We start from the raw sequence: 27,243 nt of genomic DNA on the forward strand, positions 1-27,243 counted from the left end.
CCCTTAATCACTGCGCCACCCGGGAGGACCAACATTAGTGTTTTCTATCCAAATCTACCAATTATATGCGTTTCCTAGCTTCTGGGCCTGAGTAACAGGCAGTTTATTTTGGGCACGCTTCTCATCCAGATGTCGAAATACCTCCCCAAGCCATAAAAAGTTTTAACAGTAAGTTGAACTATTACACTAGTTAATGTTTTATTGCATTTCAGTTGAAGTATAACTGATGGATTATATTAGTTAATATGATAATACACACACACACTTATGGTTTAAAAATGGATTATGAATTATATTAATAGCTGCTTCACATTTGGGGCACTTTATGAAAAATCGAGACTGTTCAAGTTTGGATTGAAGTAGTTTGATGGGCATTTTATGTAGCTATTTTGTGTAGGTATCTTGCCATTGCACTTGTGTACCTGCATTGAATCGAAATTTACTAGTTAGCCTACAATTAGACTACTAATAACATTCAATGGATGCGACTCTTATTCTCTGCCAGTGTCATAACTATTAATTTAATCCTCTGTGAATGAAATTGTACTTAAACTATGTTGCATAGTAAAAACCCATGTTCTTCATGTGTGTGGCATATGGGTCATTTCTCTCTAGTATGGAAGTGATCTAAGTTCAGCTAGCCTGCACATTATAAACATCTTATCCTGTTTTTTACACTGTTGTATAGCAAAAGAAATAGCTAAAAGAAAAATACAGTCGCTGCTACTATAATGTTTCATAGGATCATTATTGTTATTGCTGAAGGAATCACATTTTGTCAATATTTGTGGGCCGTAGTGATGTCATTCAGGGTAACAAAATATTGTCATAGTGTAACACCAGTATTTTATATTAAAATTAATTAACTTTCCATAAATTCAAAAATATTTTTCAGTGTAAGGCAGGATGTTTTTGTAAAAAAAACTAACATTTTGAGTTGTTACTTGTGACACATCAAATATGTGTTATTCAAAATAAAATGTTTTTTTTCTTCTGGGTAGTTATATTTCTGCCTTCTAAGCATGGATATATAACCTTGTGATTATTAAAAATTGGCTTTATTCTTGAATAAAACTAATGGCATAGGTGACACTCCAATGAACATAAAGCCTTTTAGGGAAAACCTTTGAAAACCTTATGTCTTTGACCCTTATGTCTTTGACCCAAGAAACGTCTTCTCACACTGTCAACTGCGTTTATTTTCAGCAATCTTAACGTGTAAATATTTGTATGAACATAAGCATCAACAACTGAGACAAACTGAACAAGTCCCACAGACATGTGATGAACAGAAATTGAATCATTTAAAAATAAGATTGTTGTGCATGTGGAACATTTCTGGGATCTTTTATTATGGCTCTTAAACTTGGGACCAAAGCTTTACATATTGCGTTTTTATTTTTGTTCAGTATAAATTATAGCACCTCTGAAGAATGGTCTCTCAGATTAGAGGTCAGGGCTAAAACCAATCTCCTCTGTGTAGGTGTGTGGTCATGAGTTGATGGCTCACCGTGCCGTGCTGGCCTGCTGTAGCCCCTACCTGTTTGAGATCTTCAACAGCGACATCGAACCTCACGGCGTGTCCCACGTCACCTTCGATGACCTTGACCCAGAGGCTGTGGAGATCCTGCTTAACTACGCCTACACTGCCCAGTAAGTGCCATGACCTCTACCCTCTGACCCCTAAACTATGCCTACGCTGCCCAGTGAGTACATCTTCTAAGACATGCATTGTGCAATGAGTCCTAGGCTTTGTTAGATGTCCTTCAACTTTCACCACTACGTGGTGGGCAAGTAAGTGTTGTTTTTTTTGGCCTGGATGTCCTTATTTTGGTAAGGATCAGAATATAAATAATTTTGACAGAATGAGTTGTAACTTCCAGAGCTTTTAGTTGTAAAACAATAACTTGAAAAGATACTTACATGCCATAATTTTGACTTTCATTATAACCTTGTTTACAAGGTGTATGTGTGTAAATAAAATAAAACTGGTCCATATCACAATGGCGCACTTGACAATTGAGAACTGTTAACAATAAAGAACTGAATATCTGAATCTGTTTAGTATTTGATGTAAATAACTGAGGAGAATGCATGAAGAATAACTTCATTGCAGTCTGGTTTCTTTATTTACCTTTAACAGCAGAATTCCAGTGTTTAACATTTGAAATGTTATAGACACTGATATTTTCTCAATGATGAAATGGACTTTGGTTATACTGTAGATTATACCATGGGCCATTGCCTCTGAAGCGTAACACAGCAAGTAATAATAAGTATTACTTACTGTGTTTGGCCTCTGCGACTCAGCCTATAGTCGGCCCTGTATATAATCGTGGTATTCTGCAATAAATAGACGGCAAACAAGGTATAGGCCAAGATGGTCCACCATGCAAACCGGCTGTTCTGGTCCTGAATCTTCTGTTTCCCTATTGAAAACAGTACAACAACAATAAAGAAAATTTAGATGCATTATGTATGCTTTTTTGTTTTTAAGAAAGTAGCCTACAGACGTGTGAAAGTTTGCTACTTTTAGGGTGCAACTCTAGCTCCAACTGACAGGTCGAATACCATGTGCCTTTGTTTTTTAGTTTTTTAAAGGGGTAAGGGGGTGGGCTCTAGACCATCCTATTAGCCATTCCAGCTGTGTAATAGCTTCATATTCAATTTTGTTTCCTAACACCCACACCATCAGACTGAGCGTTGCAGTGGCCCTAGGAGGCACAGGAAAATATATTATGAAAACATGTATATATTAGAGTTATATAAATAAGGGATTTAGAAGTACAATTAAAAAGACCATGGGTTTTAAAAAATATTTCCTGGACCCTTCACCGCTCTCTCTGCTCGGCTTTCTTTTTGACTATGCTCATCACCTGTCAGGCATGCGTACAACTCCTGTCTGTGTTTGTCTGTCTGACGAACTAATGGTTCTGTCTTGCAGGTTGAAGGCAGACAAGGAGTTGGTTAAGGATGTCTACACTGCAGCCAAAAGGCTAAAGATGGAACGAGTAAAGCAGGTAGGATCTTACTCTGTTTTCAACTACTGATATGCAATACTGTATGTTTTAAATGCAGTCCCAATGTTAAGATGTTTAAACTTCTCTCCTCTGATTGGTCAGATCTGTGGAAACTACCTGCTATCGAAGATGGAATCCCATAGTGCCATCTCCTTTCGTAACTTTTCCAGCTGCATGGGAGACGGCCGCATGCTCTCCAAGATCGACATCTACATCCAAGAACACCTGCTGGAGGTCTCTGAGCAGGAGGACTTCTTCAAACTCCCCCGCCTCAAAGTAAGCCTTCCCTGAGCAATGTTCTACTGCAACCTTAATGGGGCAGTGCAGTTAAACACGATTTTTCAGGTTGTCATTATGACATTTTTGGCCGATATCCGATATTTTCCTTGTAAAAAAATATTTAAACGACACCGATATAAAAACATGTTATGGCCTTTAACCTCTCTGGGATAATCGGGACGGTAGCGTCCCACCCCCCCAACAGCCAGTGAAAGTGCAGGGCGCCAAATTCAAAACAACAAATCTCATAATAAAAATTCCTCAAGCATACAAGTATTACACCATTTTAAAGATAATTCTCGTTTTACCAGCCACAGTGTGATTTCAAAAAGGCTTTACAGCGAAAGCACCACAAACTATTGTTAGGTCACCACCAAGTCACAGAAAAACACAGCCATTTTTCCAGCCAAAGAGTAGTCACAAAAAGCAGAAATATAGGTAAAATTAATCACTAACCTTTGATCTTCATCAGATGACAGTCATAGGACTTCATGTTACACAATACATGTATGTTTTGTTTGCTGAAGTGCATATTTATATCCAACAATCTCATTTTACATTGTCGTGTTATGTTCAGTATTTCCAAAAATGCAGTGATTTTGCAGAGAGCCACATCAATTCACAGAAATACTCATAATAAACATTGATAAAAGATACAACTATTATACATGGAACTTTAGATAAACTTCTCCATAACTTGGCGCACCCATCCCGTTAGCGGGATCATTTTCTCAACATCCGCTGAATTGCAGAGCGCCAAATTCAAATTAAATTACAAAAAATATTACATTTTCATAAAATCACAAGTGCAATATAGCAAAACACAGCATAGCTTGTTGTTAATCCACATGGCGCGTCAGATTTCAAAAAAGCTTTTCGGCGAAAGCTATCCAAGCGTTTATGTTAAGACATCTCTCTCAGCAGACAAAACATTACAAAGAGCTAGCAGCAAATTAATCGCTTACCTTTGATCTTCGGATGTTTGAACTCACTCTGTTACACAAATGTTCCTTTTGTTCCATAAAGTTTATTTTTAAATCCAAAATAACGCGCCAACCAAATGAAGGTATGTTCAGAAATCCACAGGCTCGAGCGGTCACGACGGGGTAGACAAATTCCAAATACTATCCATAAAGTTCGTAGAAACATGTCGAACGTTTTTTTATAATCAATCCCCAGGTTGTTTTTACAATAAATAATCAATAATATTTCAACCGGACCGTAGCTTTTTCAATAGGAGTGAGAGAATGTCTGCTCCAAGCTGCTCGTGCATGTAAAACTCTGCTGGCACCCAGCCATCCACTGACTCGATGTGATCTTTCTTGCTCAGTTTCAGGCTTTTATTCTGAAAAATGTCTAAAGACTGAAGCCATAGGAAAAGGAATCTGGTTGAAATCGCTTTAAATGGAGGGAAGGCATGCAATGGAACAGAGGTTTCAGGAAAAACAGCACTTCCTGGTTGGATTTTCCTCAGGTTTTCGCCTGCAATATCAGTTCTCTTATACTCAGACAATATTTTGACAGTTTTGGGAACTTTAATGTTTTCTATCCTAATCTGATAATTATATGCATATTCTGGGCCTGAGAAATAGGCAGTTTCATTTGGGTACATTTTTCATCAAAATACTGCCCCCTACACTCAAGAGGTTAATGCAACCGTGGTGTCAAATTTCAAAAACACTTTACGGAAAAAGCACACCATGCAATAATCTGAGTACGGCGCTCAGAGACCAAAACAGCCAAAGAGATATCCGCAATGTTGTGTAGTCAACATTAGTCAGAAATAGCATTATAAATATTCACTTACCTTTGATCATCTTCATCAGAATGCACTCCCAGGAAGCCCAGTTCCACAATAAATGTTCGATAAAGTTAATAATTTATGTCCAAATACCTTCCTTAAGAACGTTTGGTAAACAAATCGAAACACGCGTGCAAGGTCAGACGAAAAGTCCCAAAAGTTATATTACAGGTCGTAGAAACCTGTCAAACTAAGTATAGAACCAATCTTTAGGATGTTTTTAACAAATCTTCAATAATGTTCCAACCGGAGAATTCTGTCACGAGCTCATAGCAATCTGCCAGACACCTGGCCCAATCCCCTCTCATTCGGACCCACTTCACAGCAGAAGCATCAAACAACGTTCTAAAGACTGTTGACATCTAGTGGAAGCCTTAGGAATAGCGTTAGGAATATCTTCAATAGGGAATGAGTTGAAAAACGACCAACCTCAGATTTCCCACTTCCTGGTTGGATTTTTTTTCTCAGGTGTTCTCCTGCCATATGAGTTCTGTTATACTCAGACATCATTCAAACGGTTTTAGAAACTTCAGTGTTTTCTATCAAAATATACTAATTATATCCTTATTCTAGCTTTTATGGCTGAGTAGCAGGCAGTTTACTCTGGGCACCTTATTCATCCAAGCTACTCAATACTGCCCCAGTCACCAAGAAGTTAAAGCGTTCGAGTACAGTTAAATAGTTAACACGCACACGGACGTAGTGGTCAAAGGCACTGTATCTCAGTGCAAGAGGCGTCACTACAGTCCCTGGTTCAAATCAAGGCTGTATCACATCCGGCTGTGATTGGGAGTCCCATAGGGCGGCGCACAATTGGCCCAGCATCGCCCAGGCCGTCATTGTAAATAATTGTTCTTAAATTTAACTAGGCAAGTAAGTTAAGGTTACACACACAAAGGGTTATTTTGTTGCCATTTACTCCCCCTGAACAAGGCAGTTAACCCACTGTTCCTAGGCCGACATTGAAAATAAGAATTTGTTCTTAACTGCTTAGTTAAATAAAGGTCAAATAAATTACCAGTAAAACATAATCAAAACCTATTTATTTCACTTACTTGCTTTTTCATTCTTCAGATGTTTCATTCTCAACCAGGATTTCTATAGAATGCCGTTTGGGTCTTCGCGTGTCAAAAAAAGATGCATGCAAGATAACACGATTTGACCAATCAGGACCTGAATATGACTGCACGTCAAATAATTTAACGCTTTCATTCATTTTTTGCGTAGTTATTACACTCACTCATATTTCATATGTCACAACGATTCATCGATACGTATGCTATGATGCTGGTAAAGTTGGCTTGTGCACCTACAGTGCAAACAATGTAGTTCTTCCCCTAAAAGCAGAATAACATCTGTTTCAGTAACTATAGTTAATTAGCTAGCTAACTATATAGCTAGGTGTCATCTAAAATAACCCTAATTTACAAGACAGTTCTTATTTTATTAATGGTGGTCGGACCCATCTATGTGAAGCTAGCCACAATAAGGATTAACCACAATAGGGACTTTGTGGTTAGCCTTCAAAATAAATGTATGGAATGATTCTACTATTTGTATTAATTTGCATCACTGTCAATGACATTATTTTGATGGCAAACTGCAAATTCCACTATTGTGGCTAATCCTTAATGTGGCTAATCCTTAATGTGGCTAATCCTTAATGTGGCTAATCCTTAATGTGGCTAATCCTTAATGTGGCTATCTTCACAACCCGGTCCGGTTAAGCCTCATTAGCCAGATGAAGCTAGCTAGCTGCTTATAAAGTTCGCTTTGGGCAACAGAGTTAAGTTGCTGACTAGCTATTCATTTTCATGAACTGAAGTTCAATTTCAGTAAGCAAACATCAAGTGCCAACCTAGTTAATACTTACTCACAAGGATTCCTAAATCATTGCTAAGAATAATGAATGATTTCAGTTTCTACTGTTCATTGTTTTCAGGCTGGTTGTATTGGTGCTAGCAAGGTACCAAGCTAAAGCTAGCTACCCCAGAAGTTGCGGTCGAACAAATGATGCTTTATTACCAATGCGGTATTGTACACACATCGTTCGTGGCCAGTGTTTGCTTGTTTGCAGACTGTTTTGAAATGTTTTGACAGTGCTACTGTATCTTTGACACGCAAAGACCCAAACTGCATTCCATAGCATGTATCTCGTGACGCTATTATTGTGTAAATCCGGTAGGGCAACATCTGGGAAAAATAGCGTACTTGGTATTGTGTACCGGTGCTCGACCAGTCGGCGAAAGCCAACATCACCCACGACAGAGAACGGTGGAATGTCAAGGACAATGAATTCCATTATTTTGGCTTTAATGGATTTCGCCTTTTGAGTTGTCCCACTGAAATGTTCTTACTCTTTCAAATGACTGCTCGATCTACACAGCAGATATTGTGGGCTAGGTTAGAAATTCTGTGTTGCACGTTTATCGCAAAATGTGACCCAACTGGTTATTTATGGCCTTCAAATACACTTAGTTGCATTATTACTTTTGTACTACAGAATTCACCAGTTACAGGTTTTGATTGAAGAGTCTTTGTCTCCGGTTAAGGTAGAACGCATCATAACCCTAGCTAGGCTATGATGGTTCAATAAGGAATCAGTGTCTTGTGATTTATGATTTGACCCTAGCCATGGTTGATCCTAGCACCTCTTCTGACTGGTCTCCTCTTATCTGTCTCTACAGTTAGAAGTAATGCTGGAAGACAGCTTGAGCCTGCCCAGCAATGGCAAGCTCTACTCCAAGGTGCTTAACTGGGTCCAGCGCAGACTGTGGGAGAATGGAGACCAACTGGATAGACTGATGGAGGAGGTCAGTACCGTAGCTGGAGACTAGCTTGCATTCATCCGCCCCATATGCATCCCTCCCCTCCTTTCTGCGCTTTCCTCTAACCAAGTTAAGGCACTGTTCACAACTCAACGTGGCATGATGTCATTTCACACACTGTTAGGACTGTTTGTTTTTTCGTTCTTTTTTTAAGTGTTAAGTTATGCAGTACAGTGTACCTGGCCATACTGCAAACTAGAGGTGAGCAGAGACACAGCCGTGTGGCTGTTCGCTCTTTGATATTTATGTTTTAGTGATCAGTTGGTTCCACCCACAGTATTGACTTTTGGTCTCATTCGCATTGAAATAAAGTGAGTGAGCAGGTCTTTGACTCTGTTCTGTCTCACCGATGCCCTTCTCTTTCTGAGCAGGAGTGTGTGTGCGCATTAATTGTGCGTGTGTCAGTGAGCGCTCCAGTTCTAATGACTGTTCCTCCCCGTCAATTTCTCTGTCCTCCAGGTTTATTAACAGCAGCAGGAGACGACTGAAGAGCCAAGACTGAGCCACCAGGGTAATGAGTCAGAGAGCAAGAAACAGGGAGAGAAAAAGAGGGAGGAGAGAAGCACCTCCCTCTCTCTACAGCCGGATATACAGCCGGATTGATCATCCGGATATACAAAATTACTCAATGAAACCCATATCCACTGAACAGTACATCTGCTTAGCACATAACCATGATTACCCCAACCACCCCACCCCCCCCGAGACTCGATACACCCCTCATAATTCACTGATCTAACCCCTTATTTTGGAACCGCATTTAATATGAACCATATTTATCCAAATCAGTGATTGCACAGTACATTTTAAGAGCTTTGTCCTTTAACGTGGGCAAGAGCAGAATGACGGCCATTTAAACCACCTTTTGAAATGCTTCTCTGCTCAAGCATATTCCACACACAATCTAAATGCCCACATCATAATCCAATCACTTATTTCAACAGATTTTTGTCATACTAACTTTGATTGAAAACAACTTTTTTTGTTGTTTTTTATTTTATGACTACTTGTATGAAACGTCAATGTATGTTGAAGCTTTGCCTTCACCTGCTGTATGAAAGCATACCTCATGGTTTTACATCAGGAAACTGCAGTGCCTTTAAAAAAAAAACGTTTTCCTATTATAATTATAATGACCGACTTCAGCCAGCCAGGAGCGTGGTTTCTGGTTTCCAAGCAGCCTGTGAGGTCATGCGGACTGAAGACGCTTCCAAATGTTGCGTATTTACCAAACCCAGACTCCTCCTTTTTTAGATCTTATGGAGAGAGGGCAGCACAGAAGCAGAAACTGCTGATTTTGTGTGGACCCCTACATGTCCTGTAACCACCTCTGTTCGTTCTGTGTGTCTATGTTGATAAAGAAGCATTGGCTCCTACCAGTGACAACAGATCAGCCTTCCTCCCTCACTGTCCTCCTTCCTTCCTCACTTTCTTGTTGCCCGGGATGCTGCTGTGTTGCCATGGAGACAGCCTGCCACATGGGTGATGTCGCTGTGTGTCTTGCAGGTGCAAACGTTGTACTACTCAGCCGACCACAAGCTGCTCGATGGCGCACTCATCATTGAGGAACATGGGATGTTTGGGGTTGGTGCGGAGGAGGACCACATGCAGTTGGTTCAGGTACACAACCCACCCCTACCTGGACCTTTCCTGGGTCTACCAGAGTGTCGCTTGGCCCAACTTGGCTTTTATCCCACCTTATGTAGCCTGGCAACAAGGCAAACAATTAGTTTGTAGAACCTGGTGATACTACAGACCTGCTTGCTTAGCTCATGTTGCGTATTAGACTGGTTCTCAGATCAGTCTTTTGGCGATTGGGTCGTGATTACTACCTTTTTGTGTGTGTTGTCTCAGTATGTAGCTGCTTCTGCATTTGTAAAAGTCTTCCCATTGTCTGTGCTGTCTTTCAGCTTGTTCAGATGGTTTAAAATTTGTTGTAGGCTGGTTTGAAACATTTCAGGGGGACTGGCACTGCTAAAATAATGTGCTTGGATGTATTTCTATGCAGGTTTAAACCCAGGTTTAGTCCATTTTCAGGCCAAATTGTGGAGTGTGCGCTCTGCAGCCAGCTGGTATATTAGGCAGTGGTGGGATGATGTGGCTGTTGCCTCTGTCTGGGCTTCTGTAGCTGCTTTCTGCTCTTGCAGAAGAAGCCCCCCCGTGAGAACAGCAACACCCAGAGACAGCCAAGCTCCTCCACCTCCGGCAGCTCTTCACCCTCCGGCTTGGCCTCCAACACACCCAAACCCTGCAGGAGAGAGTGGAAGTACATCGCTTCCGAGAAGACCACCAGTAAGTGAATGTGTCGAAGAATGTTTGAAGCCTTCGATGTCAAGGAGTGGGTGTATAGCATAATAATTTGTATGAATAGCCTAATGTTTAAGATAATAACATTTAAGTTTTTTATTTAGTTATTAACATCACCTCCGCTCATACATCACCTCCCTCCTTCTCCATCTCTCTTCCAGACAACACCTACCTGTGTCTGGCCGTACTGGACGGGGTGTTGTGTGTGATCTTCCTGCATGGCCGCAACTCTCCCCAGGGTTCTCCCTCTGCCACACCATGTCTGATGAAGAGCCTGAGCTTTGAGGCTCAGTCTGAGGAGCTGGAGGAACACCCGCTGACCTCCATGCACTACGCCCGCTCTGGCCTGGGCACTGCCACCCTGCACGGCAGGCTCATCGCTGCAGGTATGCAGGGTTAACCAATCAATGGGCCTCTCTATCTGGAGACTGGCACTGACAGGTCTCAAATTTTCCAAATCAACCTTTTCCTGTTACCGACCTTGTATCTTCTGTGTATGTTCCCTCCAGGAGGGTATAACCGGGAGGAGTGCCTGAGGACTGTGGAGTGTTACGACCCCAAAGAGGACCTCTGGACCTTTACTGCTCCCATGCGGACTGCCAGGGCTCGCTTCCAGATGGCCGTGCTCATGGTACAACACACCCCTGTCCTTTGAACCCACATTTCCTATGATTGACAGGTGCCTGTCCGATCAATAGTTTTCTGACTTAAACCTGCCTCTTTGTCTCCTCTGATCTCTTAGGGTCAGCTGTATGTGATGGGTGGCTCCAACGGTCACTCAGACGAGCTGAGCTGTGGGGAGACCTACGATCCCCACACTGACACGTGGGCTCAGGTGGCAGAGCTCCGGACCAATCGCTGCAACGCAGGTGTCTGCTCGTTGAACAATAAGCTGTTTGTGGTGGGAGGGTCAGACCCCTGTGGGCAGAAAGGACTGAAGAACTGTGATGCTTTTGACCCTGTGACCAAGACCTGGAACAACTGTGCCCCCCTCAACATCAGTACGTACCAATACCACACATACACCTCCCTACGTATTTATTTGAATTTGGCTTTATACTGCAGCATTTGATTTGAGATCAAATGTTTTATATGAGGCGACAGTACAGAATGTCACGATTATTTGAGGGGTTTTCCATATTAATGTAGAAGTGTTCAGAAACATTCTATTGTTATTTACAATAAGTGACTCAAAAATGACAAATGATTTCCCATTCATTGGGCACAACATAATTCAAGTCATTGCATGCTAGGTAAATGGGACCAAACACTAAACTTTTGACTAAATTGAATACACGAAGTACATTTGTCAAAGTACTTGACACCTTAAAATGGGTGGACTAGATGCATAAAGTGCATTCATTTCTAAACGGTAAAACAGATATGTATTAAAATACCCTCACGTAAAAGGCTAAATTCTTTACTGTCACCTCAATATGAAACATTTTATATCAAATGCTGAAGTATAAAGCAAAATTAAAAGTTTTAGCTTCATTGTTCAAATACGATTGTATTGCTGTACCAATATCACACACACACACACACACTGAGCAAAAAGGGTTCCAGATTATACCAAAAAGGGTTTCTTTGATCTGTCACACGACTGAATGCTTTAGTATGGTGCTTTATGTACAGTGCATTCGGGAAGGTATTCAGACCACTTGAATTTTTCCACATTTTGTTAGGTTACAGCCTAATTCTGAAATGGATGAAATTGGGGGTTTTCCCTCATCTATCTACACACAATACCCCATAATGACAAAATAAAAACAGGTTTAGACATTTTTGCAAATTTATAAAAAATGAAACTGAAATATCACAAGTGTTCAGACCCTTTACTCAGTACTTTGTTGAAGCATCTTTGGCAGCGATTACAGCCTCAAGTGTTCTTGGGTATGATGCTAGACGCACCTCTATTTGGGGAGGTTCACCTACTCTTCTCTGTAGATCCTCTCAAGCTCTGTCAGGTAGGATGGGTAGCGTCGCTGCACAGCTATTTTCAGGTCTCTCCAGAGATGTTCGACCGGGTTCAAGTCTGTGCTCTGGCTGGGCCACTCAAGGACATTGAGAATTGTCCAGAAGCCACTCCTATGCTGCCTTGGCTGTGTGTTTAGGGTCGTGGTCCTGTTGGAAGATTAACCTGTAGAACTTCTGGGCTATGTGGGACGCTAGCGTCCGACATAAAAATTCATGCCTTTGACAAGCTTCTTTTGTTGGCACTCCAATATGTCCCATAAACATCACAAATGGTCCCTTTGCTCGATTTAATTCCGTCGATTTATATATAATTTGGCGCGTTTGATCCAGAAAACCACCGGTTCCAACTTGCTCAACTTGACTACAAAATATCTCAAAAGTTACCTGTAAATTTTGCCAAAACATTTCAAGCTACGTTTGTAATACAACTTTAGGTATTTTTTAACATAAATAATTGATACAATTGAAGACTGGATGATCTGTGTTCAATACAGGAAGAAAACAAACTGAAGCATGCGTTCTGGTCATGCGCCTCTATCTAACAGTACACTTCAAGTGACCCTCGTTCAAGATGGCCGTACTTCATTACACAAAGGAATAACCTCAACCAATTTCTACAGACTGACATCCAGTGGAAGTGATAGGAACTGCAAGAAGGTCCCTTTAGAAATCTGGATTCCCAATGAAAACCATTGAAAAGAGTGACCTAAAAAAAACACAAACAAATCTGAATGGTTTGTCCTCAGGGTTTCGCCTGCTAAATAAGTTCTGTTATACTCACAGACATGATTCAAACCGTTTTTAGAAACTTCAGTGTTTTCTATCCAAATCTACTAATAATGTGCATATCTTCTCTTCTGAGGATGAGTAGCTGGCAGTTGAATTTGGGCATGCATTTCATCCGGATGTGAAAATACTGCCCCATGTCACCAAGAAGTTAACCTTGGCCCCAGTCTGAGGTCCTGAGCGCTCTGGAGCAGGTATTTATCAAGGATCTTTGTCCTTTGCTCCGTTCATCTTTCGCTTGATCCTGACTAGTCTCCTTGCCGCTGAAAAACATCCCCACAGCATGTTGCCACCACCATGCTTAACCTGGCACCATCCCCAAGGTTTTCTTCAGACGTGACGCTTGGTGTTCAGGCCAGAGTTCAATCTTGTTTTCATCAGACCAGAGAATCTTGTTTCTCATGGTTTGAGTGTCCTATAGGTGCCTTTTGGCAAACTCAAAGTGGACCGCCATGTTCTACTGAGGAGTGGCTTCCGTCTAGCCACTCAACCATAAAAGCCTGATGGTGAAGTGCTGCAGATATGGTTGTCCTTCTGGAAGGGTCTCCCATCTCCACAGAGGAACTCTGTAGCTCTGTCAGAGTGACCATCAGGTCCAATGCCATTCTCCCCTGTTTGCTTGGTTTGGCCGGGCGGCCATCTCTAGGAAGAGTCTTGGCGGTTCCAAACGTCTTCCATTTAAGAATGATGGAGGCCACTGTTCTTGAGGACCTTCAATGCTGCAGAAATGTTTTGATACCCTTCCCCAGATCTATGCCTAGACATAATCCTGTCTCGGAGCTCTACAGACAAATCATTAGACCTCGTGGCTTGGTTTTTGCTCTGACATGCACTATCAACTGTGGGACCTTATATAGACAAGTGTGTGCATTTCCAAATCCTGTCCAATCAACCACATGTGGACTACAATCAAGTTGTAGAAACATCTCAAGGATGATCAATGGAAACAGGATGCACCTGAGCTAAATTTCTAGTCTCATAGCAAAGGGTTTGAGTACTTATGTAAATAAAGTATTTGTTTTTTATTTCTAATACATTTGTAAAAACCTGTTTTTGCTTTGTCATTGTGCGGTATTGTGTGTAGATTGCTGAGGGAAATCATGTATTTCATCCATTTTAGAATAAGGATGTAATGTAACAAAATGTGGAAAAGGGGAAGGGCGCAAAATGCTTTCAGTACCAGTCAAAAGTTGAGACTTACTCATTCAAGGGTTTTTATTCATTTGTACTATTTTCTGCATTATAGAATAATAGTGAAGACAGCAAAACTATGAAATAACACACATGGAATGATGTAGTAAGTCTAAAAGTGTTAAATCAAAATATATTTTAGATTCTTCAAAGTAACCACCCTTTGCCTTGATGACAGCTTTGCACACTCTTGGCATTCTCTCAACCAGCTTCACCTGGAATGCTTTTCCAACCGTCTTGAAGGAGTTCCCACATATACTGAACACTTGTTGGCTGCTTTTCCTTTACTCTGTGGTACAACTCATCCAAAACCATCTCAATTGGGTCGAGGTCGGGTGATTGTGGCGGCCAGGTCATCTCATAGAGCCTAAATTTATTTATTATCATTATTTATTTAATCTATTTTAGAATATGGTTGAAATGTAACAAAAATGTGGAAAAAGTGAAGGTTTGAATACTTTCAGATTTCGCTGTATCGCATATACTGTATTCGTGAAGAACTGGAACAGCTTTGAGTTCTGTGAAAAGTGACTAATGTGCAGTGTTAACTCTGTTCTCCTAGAGAGGCACCAGGCTGCCGTATGTGAGCTGGATGGCTTCATGTACGTGATTGGAGGTGCTGAGTCGTGGAACTGCCTGAATACAGTGGAGCGCTACAACTCTGAGAATAACACTTGGACCCTTATTGCCCCCATGAACGTAGCTCGCAGGGGGGCTGGGGTGGCCGTCTACAATGGTAAGAGACTACTTCATAGAAATGAAATATTCCAATTCTATGGTCTGCTCTAAACGGGGGCGGGCTCGAGAGGATTACCATGTATAGGGTAATCAGTTCGGTGTAGGAATGCAGGTTTCTGTGGTTGCAACCTTGGAATTTGGCAGAAATGTCCAAATCATTACTCCTCAGATAAAATATGATTTGTGCTGACCCTTTGCTCTTTCTTTCTCTGTTTTCTCTCATCTCCTTCTCTTCCCCTCTCTAGGGAAGCTCTTAGTGGTTGGTGGGTTCGATGGCTCCCATGCACTGCGCTGCGTAGAGGTGTATGACCCAGTCCGTAACACGTGGAGGATGCTGGGTAGCATGACCGTGGCACGGAGCAATGCGGGTGTGGCTGCGCTGGGTGACGTCATCTGTGCCGTGGGCGGCTTCGACGGAAACAACTTCCTGAACACGCTCGAGGTGTACGACCCTGAGACGGACGAGTGGAGCGACTGCGCCGAGGCCCTCTCCTCTTCCGTCTGAGGGTCAGGGGTTAAGGGGCTGTTATGGGGGGGGTCTCAAACTAACATGCTTAGTGCTTTTAATTGTGTTTTGTGATTTTTCTGTACGTGAGCGGGAGGGACGGGAATAATTTTGGGAGGGTTGCCTGAAGCAACATCAAGCCTTTGCATATTGCATATGATTATTTTTCATGCTGTATATATTTAGATTGCTTTTTTAATTTTTTGTATTAAGAATGCCAACATCTTTAATACATTTTTGTGCAATTGAGTTTCTTGGAAAGTTTTGTGTATTGTTTTCTGAGGGTTTACAGAGAAACACCTACTGTTTTGGTCACCAAAACTACCTTTGACTTACTGGTGTGTTCAGAATAGGTGACAGTACTGGAAACTCTGAGTTGACTTGTTTTAGGAAAGTGATTCTGAATATTTTTTTTTCCATTTTGAACTGTCATTTTAGCTCACACTTTAAATATCTGCCATTTTGAAGCCTTATTCAAAGAAAGAGGGTAACTCCCATGGCAGTGTAGTTTAGACTGAAGCTGGATTGCTTGATAGATCTTTAATGCCCTTTTTATATTTTTATACACTGCTGATTTACCAATGGAGGAAGTAGTGGACGCACATGTCTGAGTCATCAAACGAAACCAGTGCCAGTTTAGTAACGCGTAAACACACACGCTAACCAACTCTTTTGTTGCTGCATTTTGACTAATCTACTATTATGGAGATGCTGTTGTGTTGAGCGTTTTTGAAAAGGGTTCAGATATTAGGCTTCGATTTTCTTTTGTGAGTTTAGAATGATTCAATTGGAAAGTGCTGCATCACATTTGTAACAAGCTGATATTTCTTAACTAATAAACCATTTCAACCTGACTTTGTCCTCTTTTTAGTTTTCCAGTTCAATACAGTACTATAACTAAGAGTCGGGTTTGACTGGTTTGTTAAAGTGGAGTGACTCGCTGTCTGAGGTAGCATTGGGAAATTTCCACCCCGGGGTTCTAATGAAAACGTGATTTATACACATTCTATAAACCTTCCACCAATTGGATGTTGCAAGTCACTATTTTTTCCACCAGGACACAATTACTGTCCCCAAATATAGCATTTCTCTCCATTGCTTCTCTCCATGAGCAGAAATGTATGGCAGCATGGTCTATGCAGTCGAATTCTGATCCTTTGCCTAATTGGCAAAATATCTGATCTGATTGGTCAATAGACCAATTTGTGGAAGAATATCAGAATTGGGCTGTGCAGCCATAGCTCCTCTACCAGTTAGGTAATCTGGTCCCAGTGGAAACTACCTCCCTAATGGCTGGATTCAATCCGTATTGCGGAAGAGCAGCATAAAAAAATTAAGAATTTCCGATTGAGCCGACATGTTTAGCGTGAATGCAATTTCCGCGACCGTGGGAACAATGTCTTAATTGTCAATTGCGCCATAAAGCTACGACTTGAATAGAGCCCTAAATCCTTTCTCTGTTCCTATTAGGGTGTAATTTGAAGGATTACACTAAATGTAGTTGCCTGCAGAGCAGGGAGGGAAGGATAGAGGGACCCAGTCAGTCTGGGTCACATGATCTCTAGAGGTGGGTGAATGACGCAACACCTGAGCTGTACCTGCCCTCCCTTGAACTACCCTGTCCTTGGACATTGGCTACCTTACCTAACACCTGTCTGTCAAAGACCACTAATTCCTCCCCCTCTATGTTCCGTCAATTCACAAAATAGCCTCCTGTAAGCTGTGACGAGTCTGACGGCCTACCTGTCAATCACGTCGCAACCTGGCTGAGGGAAGTAGGTCACAGAAGGTTTGAGGGTAGCACTTCACTTTCTGCTGAGCAGTCATGGCTTTTGGCCAGGCCATGTCAAACAATAACCTACCCATAGAAATATAATTATACTTCTATGGAATTATAATTGTCCCATCTGCTCTAAAATGAACAGTCAGTATTTTGTTTCACTGAATCAGACGTACTGTCAGAGACAGAAAATATAAAACGCCTAGGATCCCATAGGGACATGAGCTTTAGCCAGGATCAGGGACATGAGCTTCAGCCAGGATCAGGGACATGAGCTTCAGCCAGGATCAGGGTCACATGCATTGTAAAAGCAAAGGGAGGTTAGGAAATTAAACATGTTCTGTGACAAATGTTTCACCAACTGTAAGATTAGTCAAATCTTTGAATCTATGCATAGATTCTATCAGATCAAGCGTTAACCAGTGATAGCCGACACCTAGCCACTCTTGTGTAGGCTATATAGAAATATTGCCGCTCAAGTTGAAAATCATTCAACCATAATAGTCTAAACTGGAGGGGGTAATACTAAGCTGTATGGAATTGTTTTAAGGTCATACCAAGGATAATTTTGCTATTTAATTTGGAATTTTAAGACCCCTTGAAGTATCGAAAAAATAATGAATAAATTATTTGATAAATGAATTTTTGGACTTACTGCTATTAGCTCATACTAACAGATTCACGACATGGAACAGATAGTCCCCGCAAAAAATAAAGTTTGTTCTGAAGTGGAGGTCTTATATCTGAGCGATATAAGAAAGATCAGGAAACAGAATTTTATTAAACATATATTTAACCCCTTATGTTTAGCACTAAACAGTCTTAAGCCCTGTCCAAGCTGGGGGAGGGTCTACTAAGCTATATAGAATAGTCTTAAGATGATCATAACATGGATCATTTTGCTATTTGATTAAGGAATGTAAAAAAAAATCTATATTAAAAACATTATTTGACGAAGAGTTTTATTTGGCCTTACTGCTATTACCCCATACAAACGCATTGAATGACAGATTCACTACATGGAACAACAGACATGTTCGTGAGCGTCTCACCTTTACACAGAGGGGTGTGAGAATGCCAATGGCGTTTTCTGTTTTGCTCTACGACCCCCAAAAGCTCCTTGGGACTTGCATGAACTGTCACATTGGTACTGTACAAACTTAGACGAACAGTACACACGATCAAATATACATATGCATGGACATAGTCACATAAACCACAGACACTACTGTGTATCCACACACTCATTACAGACCAGTGTCAACTTGAATGCTTCTATACTGTCCAGCAAAGGCTGTGGTTCTGTCCCAAATGGCACTCTATTCCCCATCTGGAACCCTATGGGGTTTAGCTGCCTCAGCAACCATAGAACACATCACCTGCTCAATAACAAACAAATACATCTGCCGATATACAAAAATGTTCAAAACTGAGTTCTCATAAATCAATATCCAAAAGAGCAATTGTCAATTCTCCAATTTTTTTGTTCTTACATTGTGACAATAATGACATGAGATCTGCCGCAAGTGTTCAGATAAGCATGAATAACGGTGCAATAAAACGGACGATATTGATACATCGGTAAAATGGCAATATCAGCCGAAAATATCGGTGAAACGATATATCGGTCGGGCTCTAATTATAATATATTAATTGGTTGTTCATGTCTCGTCACGGTAATTAGGCTTCTCCAAGCTCTGATGCTGCTGATGGTCATTAGTAGCCTTCCAAACTTGCTAACTGCCTGGTACTCAGTTTCCCATTTCTGCTCTCCTGCGCCTGACTTCCCTGCTGCCAGTTACTGACAGAAAGTACAATATGAATTATTTACTATTTACAATTAATCGCATCACTGGTGAGCTCACCATTCATCGAAATAACTGAGTAAAACACTATCTAGGAATTGAAAGAAATCTGAGGATGGGTAGTGTCGTGACGTTGTATTAGTTAATGTGACGACTGTTGCTCATCGAATGATTACAAGTTTCTAATTGCGTGATTAACTGAATCAAGCAATTATTAACTCATTAACCTGGGGCACCATGGGATATTGAGTTTCTATTTCCCAAAGTAACTCATAGAATATCAGAATATCGATTTTACACCTAACGCTAATTAACCAGTTACCTCTACCAATCTCGTTCTGAACGTCGTATAGCCCGTGAATCTGCACGAACCCGGGTCTCACTAATGAATTCGTACCACACCAATCTTAGTTTAATATTTATTTACTAAAAAGCTAAAATGATGATAAAATATCCACATAGACAAAACACATTATAGGCTCTTGATTAGAACTTAGTATAACGGGCCAACACACTATGGCGCATATTACCCACAATGAGGATTTCAAAAGAGAGAGAAAAAAGAAAGTACACAAGAGAAATATACATTTGGGTGAATTTGTCAGCTATGCTATTCTAACCCTAGCCTTGCCCCAAACTGCCGCTCTTATGGGTCAGAATATAATGATGTAATTACGTGGGGATGATCTCCGAGGATTCTCTGCGTGCACTGTTCCGCTGTACGATGACGCACTTCTCCTGCGCACCTCCCTGCTCAACCTCCCGATGTCAGTGTCCTTTTTGGCTTAGGAGTCTGTTTCCTCACCCTTTTCTCTGGAAGGGGTCTTCTGACGGACAGACAGCTCTGTAGCTCAGAGCTCACAGCATAGGAATGAAACCCTTTAGATACCACGATTCGATGGGAGATGGAGGCTAGGTGGTTCGACCTGAATTCACCCGCTTAGACACAGCTACTCATCCGTAGTTTGGGCAGAAAAGGATTTCTTTGTCTTCAAACTTGAGTTGCGTTCTGGGTTTGTTGACTTTTTTAGACCTTGCTGCATCTGGGGTCACATAGTCCTGTCGAAAATTCTTTACTCACAGGTTTTATACCCAAGGTGTGCTTTCACCGTAAAGCGTTTTTGAAATCTGACACAGCGGTTGCATTAGGAGAAGTTGATCTATATTTCCATGCATAATACTTGTGTCTTTTATCAATGTTTATTATGAGTATTTCTGTAATTTGATGTGGCTCTCTGCACTTTCACCGGATGTTAGTATGAGACAATGCATTTCTGATCATAACACACCAATTTAACATAACATAACACACCAACACACATTTATTGTGTAACATGAAGTCCTGCGAGTGCCATCTGATGAAGATCATCAAAGGTTCATTTAATCGCTATTTCAGATTTTTGTGAGCCCTCTCCTTGGCTGAAAAATGGCTGTATGGTTTTCTGTGACTAGGTGCTGACCTAACATAATCGTTTGGTGTGCTTTCGCCTTAAAGCGTATTTGAAATCGGACACTGTGGCTGGATTCACAAGAAGTTTATTTTTTTAAATGGTGTAGAATACTTGTATGTTTGAGGAATTTTAATTATGAGATTTCTGTTGTTTTGAATTTGGCGCCCTGCAATTTCACTTATGATCTTAGTGAAACATTCATCATTGCCTAAATAGTTCTCCCCTGACGTGGGCATTTTTTTCAATATTCCTTTTGTCGTACTGCATTCCATATAAGGCATCAATACCTTATGAAACTTGTACAGTATAACTTTAATCTTGTAATAAATCAAATCTAGTGATACATAACTTGACATTCCTTCCATCCATTGTGGGAGGATAACCAACCTTCCAATTAATGGCAATACATTTCTTAGTCACTATAAATGCTAGGTTACACAGTTTCTTCTGATAACAGTCTCCAGTATCAACATTTCCAAGCAAACAAAAACAGGGAGAAGGGAAATCTGTAGACATGCTGACAGAAGAACATACTCTGTGGCAGAATTCAGCCAGCCTTCACAAGACCATAGAATATGCAAATATGTCTCCTTTTGTGTTTTACACCTCCGGCAGAATAATTACATACATTTCCGTGTCCTTCACAGAGTGATCTTCCCTGACTGCCTGACCCTGATGAGACCCCTGTCACCATCTGATTCTGCTCAGATGAGGCATGACAAAGAATTACATTGGTGTACACTTATACATTATATCATCCAAGAATAGAATCAATGGTTCAACAATTGAATTTACCATTATTCCCAGAATGTAGCCTTCCCATAAATTCAAGATTGGAACTTTGTATCCAATCACTGATGGTTATAATATACTGCAAAATTCACCTGAGCTCCGTAGAATGGTCTTCCCTGGCTGTCTGACCCTGCAGGGACACCTTTCACCATCTGATCCTGCTAAGACACGATGAGCATAGTGTTGTGTACTGACTGTGCACCATGACAGTGAAGCCTGTAGAGCTGTTTATACAGTGTCGGTGTGAAAAGTAGGGAATTAGCGAGGGAAACTGACAGATCAATAATGTTACATTGCTATACTGACTAATAAAAACATACAATGCGCAAAAAAAACGTCAGAATATCGGTCTTCAATCGTTTGGCCGCTGGTTTCATAATTTGATTCAGGTCTAGTGTGATGGAGGTAAAAATAATAGCTAAAGTTAGTGAGCTAGCTATCTAACGTTAGCCATCTTTTGGCAAGCTCTGCTAGCTAATGGTGCAATGGTACATCATCAAATGTACTTCTGTTGACAAGAAAAAGGCTACAAAACATTTTCATACACACAACAGCTGTTAGATACTGCTACCTGACAGATACAATGCCTTCGGAAAGTATTCAGACCCCTTGACATTTTCCACATTTTGTTACGTTACAGCCATATTCTAAAATTGATTACCTTTGTTTTTTCCCTCATCAATCTACACACAATGTTAACTCAAAATGACACAATGAGTTAACACAGTTTAACAGTGTTTACTCAACCGTATTAGCACAATACATGGTTGCCATTCCACTCAGGCCAGGTTCATCAACAATGAGACTCCTGTGCAGGAGCATAACAGAGTGATAGCACCGTAATAACAGAAATATAGGGATACTTAAAACATGAACTTAACAATCTCCCACCGGACGTTCCCTTTTTAGTCAAACAGTCAGCGAGCTGCTCCTTTGTGGCCGACCTGGAAAACAGCTTTGAGGTGTGAAATCACAGTTGTTGCAAAGCTCTGTGAGCCAACCCAAATGAAGTCGTCAGTCATCAACATGACAGGCAAGCACTCCAGTCACATTGCAGTCTTGATCAAGCCAATAGAAGACAGTAGTATCCACTTGTGACATTTTTCCACCTGTGCTCAACATTGTTGCCTTGACTTTGTTGTACCAGTAGAGTGATGTATCTGCCAGGCCATACACACTCTTTTTTTGTTTCTACAGTGTTTCTTCGCTCTTAGCTTCAGGCGGAGGTAGGCCTTGACTGCTCTGTTCCCTGCAAAAATGCAGATTTGATGTCTATGGAATTAATTTACCATTTTTTTCTGGCAGATCACTGTCAGCAGCAATCTGAGTGACTCTGAGGTGCATGTCGGTGAATGTTTTGGGAGATCTTTAGCAGCCAGCTCCTCAAAACCTCTAGCCACTAGATGTGCTTTTGGCACTATTCCAGTTAAGGATACTTTAAGGGTACACACCCACCTTGTCGAGACACATTTATGACCAATGTCTTTGGCTTCCTCTTTAATTTTTCCTCCAATTACTGAGCTAATCTATCGTAGCTGAGTCAAATGATCCATTCAAGTACATCATCATTTTAAATGTCATTCTGTTTTTCTTGATTTTACACTGGTTCAATTATGTGATTGTCTATAAGTGACAGGTCAGCTGACCCTGTTGTTCCAAAAAGTGTAACTGGTTCAGAGTACTGAAAGTTGTACCAGTTCTGGTGTTTTGTTTTGGCTTTTCCCGCTCGTCCAATGACAGTTGCTGTATGTGGAATACCACTTTCTCTGTCCACGTATTTAACAGTTTGTCCAGTTTTCAGATTGGAAGAACCATGTTGTCTTAACACATGTGGCTGTTGTTGAATGTTTTCCTCATTTGAATGCTCAATAGTATTACCTGTGTCATGATTGGAGGTCTCTGCTCCATTTCCTGCGTCATCTTCAGTGTCCTTGGATGTGACACCTGGTAAGTTTGTGTCTGTTGTGTCCTTTTTTTCATTTTCTGTAGAAGGTTCATTCTCAGCAACAGCCCCTCCATCTTGTTGATAATTTACTTTTGTGCAATCTTGAGTGATGCACCCTGACAATGGTGCCTCCGTGCCTCACAAATATCACCACACCATCTTGGCCAATGACTACTCCCGGTCCTTTCCACTCTTGACAGTCAACTCGTTTGTAGTACACTTTGGTTCCAGTCTCGTACTTCTCATCGATGGGCCAAAGCTGTTTACGCAGAGCCCTGTGAATTCTCTCTGAACACTCTGCTTCAGTGAACACTTTTCTCGCTGCATGTAGTGCTGAAAGGTGCTGTCCCATCCATCCATGCACTCACACTGGTCCCTTCTAGTGCTGGTGGCTTGTCAACCTGCACAGGGGGAAGATTAGGGTTCTGCCAGAACACTCGTTGGTATGGGCTGTAAGCCATGAACATTGTGCATTGAGTTTTTTGCCATCAAAGCCCAATCTAGGGCTGTTTCCAGTCACATCCATTGTCTTGCTTCCCTTTCAGCATAATCTCTAAGTGTTTGATTATGTCTCTCCAGAAGTCCATTGATCCATGGACTGTATGCAACAGTTGTATTTACTTCCAGGTTGAATTTCTCAGCCATTTCTCTTAATGAATTATTATTGAATTTTCCTCCATTGCCACGGTAGAATTTCTGGGGCGGGCCATGCACACTCATCCAGGAATGAATGAAGTGCTTGACGATTTCACTGGGTTTTTTCGTATTCACAATGTTTCCAGCACTGAAGCGTGTGAAGTGGTGGATTATGTGAAGGTACCACACACATGGTCCTAGCTCATGTAGATCTACAGCCACTGTTTCATTGTACTTGGAAGCCAGTGGCAAACCAACAGCTGGTCTGGGCTTAGGTTTGCTGTATTTCTGACATGTCTCACAACTGTTAACTATCTGCCTTAGAGTCGAAATACTCTCGTCACCATTATTCCCAGAACTGATGAGTAATTTCTGAAGTCTGTCAACTGTAGCATGTCCAAACAGTTTGTAAAGTTTTAACAATACTTTGTGTTTTTCCTTTGTGTTCATGTTCTCTGTGTCTGTCAGAATCTCATTTTAACATGGACTTTGTGTGATGTCTTTGTCTAAGATGTTTACACAATAGTGGCCTGAGTAAGTTCAAAGGTCACTGGTTGTTTAAACATCACTGCCTTGCCATTTTTTTTTTGTCTAGTATAGCCCCTGCCTTCTTGAGGGAAGCTTTGCTTAATATTAAGGGGATATCTGTAGGGACCACCTCTGTTTCAATGTGACGCTTGGTCTGACCAATTTTTGCTGGTATCTTAACTCTCTTGATAGAGTGGACGATTCTCCCATCTCCAAATTTGAAAGCTCTGTTGCTCGGTGTGTCAATCATATTTTGTACTTCTTTCATATTTAGTTCACTGACATAGCTATCATGCCATTTTGCACCACACACTGTGTGTGTACATGCAGTATCAATCACAGCAGATCCTAAGGATTCAACTATTTAGACCTCAGAATCAGAAGCAGATTGGTTTAAAAACAGTGTCATGTTACACTGCTCTGTCTCTGTGTTTACATTTTCTTCTGTTAGTTTAACTTGTTCATTTTTATGAGGACAGTCTTTAACCCAATGATAAGTGCTTTGACAAAAAGCACATTTTGATCTCCTTCCATATCTGTCCAATGGATTTGTGCCGGGCAATGGCACCTAATCAATGTTCCCATACCGTCATCCTTGTTCAAATCCTCAAGGGATATTTCTAGTGCTGTCTCTCTCGCTCTTCCTTCGAGCGATAATACCACAGCAAGTGCTTTTCTTGTCCAGATTAGTAACCCGTGTCCAGATTCAATGTTCCTTTTTACAACTATCATACGACCTCTTCTCGTCGAAGCGAGGTGTCACATTGTAGTTATTAGCCATCCTCTGCTACCAATGTTAACTTAAAATGACACAACGACAAGGTTCCAGTTGAACAGTGTTTACTCAACCGTATTAGCACACTACATGGATGCCATTCCACTCAGGCCAGGTTCATCAACAATGAGACTCCTGCTCAGGCGCACTAATAACAGAGTGATAGCACCGTAATAACATAAATATCGGGATACTTAAAACATGAACTTAACACACAATACCCCATAATGACAAACTAAAAACATAGTATTTATTTTGTAAATGCATTAAATATAAAAAAACGTAAATATCACATTTACATAAGAATTCAGACCCTTTACTAGTTGTTGAAGCACCATTAGCAGAGTTTACAGCCTTGAGTCTTCTTGGGTATGATGCTACAAGCTTGGCACACCTGTAATTGGGGAGTTTCTCCCATTCTTCTGTAACGTAGCAAAATGTGGAAACGGTCAAGGGGTCTGAATACTTTCCAAATGCACTTTAGCTAGAGGCTAGCTCGAGCTGAACTGGCTGTGGTAACTGCTATCTAACTGCTATTTCAGTCAAGAGGGTTGAAAAATTTGCTAACGTAAATGTCAGTTACACTACTAGCTCAGCACTGGGAATAAATAGTAGTTTGCCAGCTAGATTAGTCAACTAAAGAGTAGCCAGTTTCTGCTCTCCTTGCTTTTACAACTCGTTAAAAAAAAGTGCAACACAGACAGCAGCTGCCTCTGTTGATCTGTCCTGTGCTGGTCCTATACGCCAGCCTTTCAGAAGCCTTGCCTTCACACAGCCTGTCCAGCACGCTCTGTGGTGTCTGGGAAAACGGCCTACCCGACCGCTCTGAGGCATCTGCATGGTCCTAAAGCACACCGGAGCCGAGTTTTGTATCACAGCGCAATGATAAAACTGGGGGGGGGGGCAAAAAAGTTTCTGAATGTGGTGGGGTCATGTCCCCCAGTCCCCAATGAAAGTTGCTCTCCTGTATTAATCCCCCAAAATGTATTCCATGGATCCCTTGGCCAAATCGAATCAATTAGAAATATTGATAAAATACATTTATTTTTATAAAAAATTATAAGAGACATGCCTTGCAATAAGAAAAATAAATATATTAGGCGAAATGATGCAACCTTCTTACCAATGGCAAATGCTTCTCTTTTATCATTAGGCATACGTTTAAATGTTTTTATTAGCTGACCATTATTATAATTCCTGTGCATCAAGCACTTCCATTTCCACCACTTCCATTTCCATTTCCGCCAAAATAACAATATTCACTTTCCTGTCAAGTTCAACATTGCAAAATACCAACCTTTGCAGAATACTGACACACGCAAGATTTAGAGTCTTTTTTGTGCCCACACACCTTTGATAAATGAGATCCCTGGTCAAAAGTCATCCACTATACTGTATAGGGAATAGGGTGCAATTTGGGATGCAGCCCACGCCTCAGTGGCCACCAACATAAGATATTCAACACAAGGAATAACAGCCTAAGGAATAACAGCCTACTTATCTATTAACTATATAACTTCACTGTAGGCCAAATAAATGAAATATTTAACACAGGAAGCAGTCACACTTTATTTGGATACTATATGTTAATAAGCAACTGCTTGCTAAGGTTACGGTAAGGTTTTGAGTAAGGGCTAGGGTAAGGGTTAAGTTTAGGGTTACGGTTACAGCTAGGGTTAGGGTTAGTAAATAGTTGAAATGTTACCGACAGCCTGTAGAGCATGCACAGATGGACTATCCAAATAAAGTGCTGCCCAGAAAACTACAGTATCAACTAGGCTAAGTTAGACTATTTCTTTCCTCAGTGAGCAGTTTAGTTAAAAAAAAAGAACAGAAATAAAACATTGACTATCGCTGTGGGGTTCGTTAATGCAAAATATCCCAGCAAATATTTCCCAGTCTTAAACAGCAGTTAGGATTCAAACCACAGTATGAAATTACATCCTATTTTAGTCCTATTTTCCATCAACAACATCATGATGAATGAATAAATAACTAGGCCTGGATTCAGTGTCATCTGTGGAACTCTCTTTCTTAAAGCCAACAGCTGTCACCTTTCTTTACCATCAGTGGGAATAAAGAATGAAGCATTTCCCATC

At 41.0% G+C, this 27,243-nt stretch overlaps 1 protein-coding gene across 2 annotated transcripts in view; it reads left to right on the forward strand.

Moving 5' to 3' along the window:
* LOC115145306 (influenza virus NS1A-binding protein homolog A-like) overlaps window positions 1–27,243 on the forward strand; it is a 120,740-nt gene that overhangs the window by 13,208 nt on the left and 80,289 nt on the right. The window contains exons 4-14 of one of the 2 annotated variants that reach the window (XM_029686778.2): window positions 1,484–1,653; window positions 2,945–3,020; window positions 3,123–3,296; window positions 7,788–7,913; window positions 9,435–9,548; window positions 10,076–10,220; window positions 10,397–10,621; window positions 10,745–10,866; window positions 10,978–11,236; window positions 14,752–14,925; window positions 15,173–16,286. In XM_029686778.2, coding sequence (XP_029542638.1) covers window positions 1,484–1,653; window positions 2,945–3,020; window positions 3,123–3,296; window positions 7,788–7,913; window positions 9,435–9,548; window positions 10,076–10,220; window positions 10,397–10,621; window positions 10,745–10,866; window positions 10,978–11,236; window positions 14,752–14,925; window positions 15,173–15,432 — 1,845 coding nt within the window. In that variant the 3' untranslated portion in view covers window positions 15,433–16,286. Of the gene's footprint in view, window positions 1–1,483; window positions 1,654–2,944; window positions 3,021–3,122; window positions 3,297–7,787; window positions 7,914–9,434; window positions 9,549–10,075; window positions 10,221–10,396; window positions 10,622–10,744; window positions 10,867–10,977; window positions 11,237–14,751; window positions 14,926–15,172; window positions 16,287–27,243 lie in introns of those variants that run through there. The other variant, XM_065003188.1, reaches the window with a different exon arrangement.

This window comes from Oncorhynchus nerka, linkage group LG17 (genome assembly GCF_034236695.1).
Source record: "Oncorhynchus nerka isolate Pitt River linkage group LG17, Oner_Uvic_2.0, whole genome shotgun sequence".
NCBI classification, from domain to species: Eukaryota; Metazoa; Chordata; class Actinopteri; order Salmoniformes; family Salmonidae; genus Oncorhynchus; species Oncorhynchus nerka.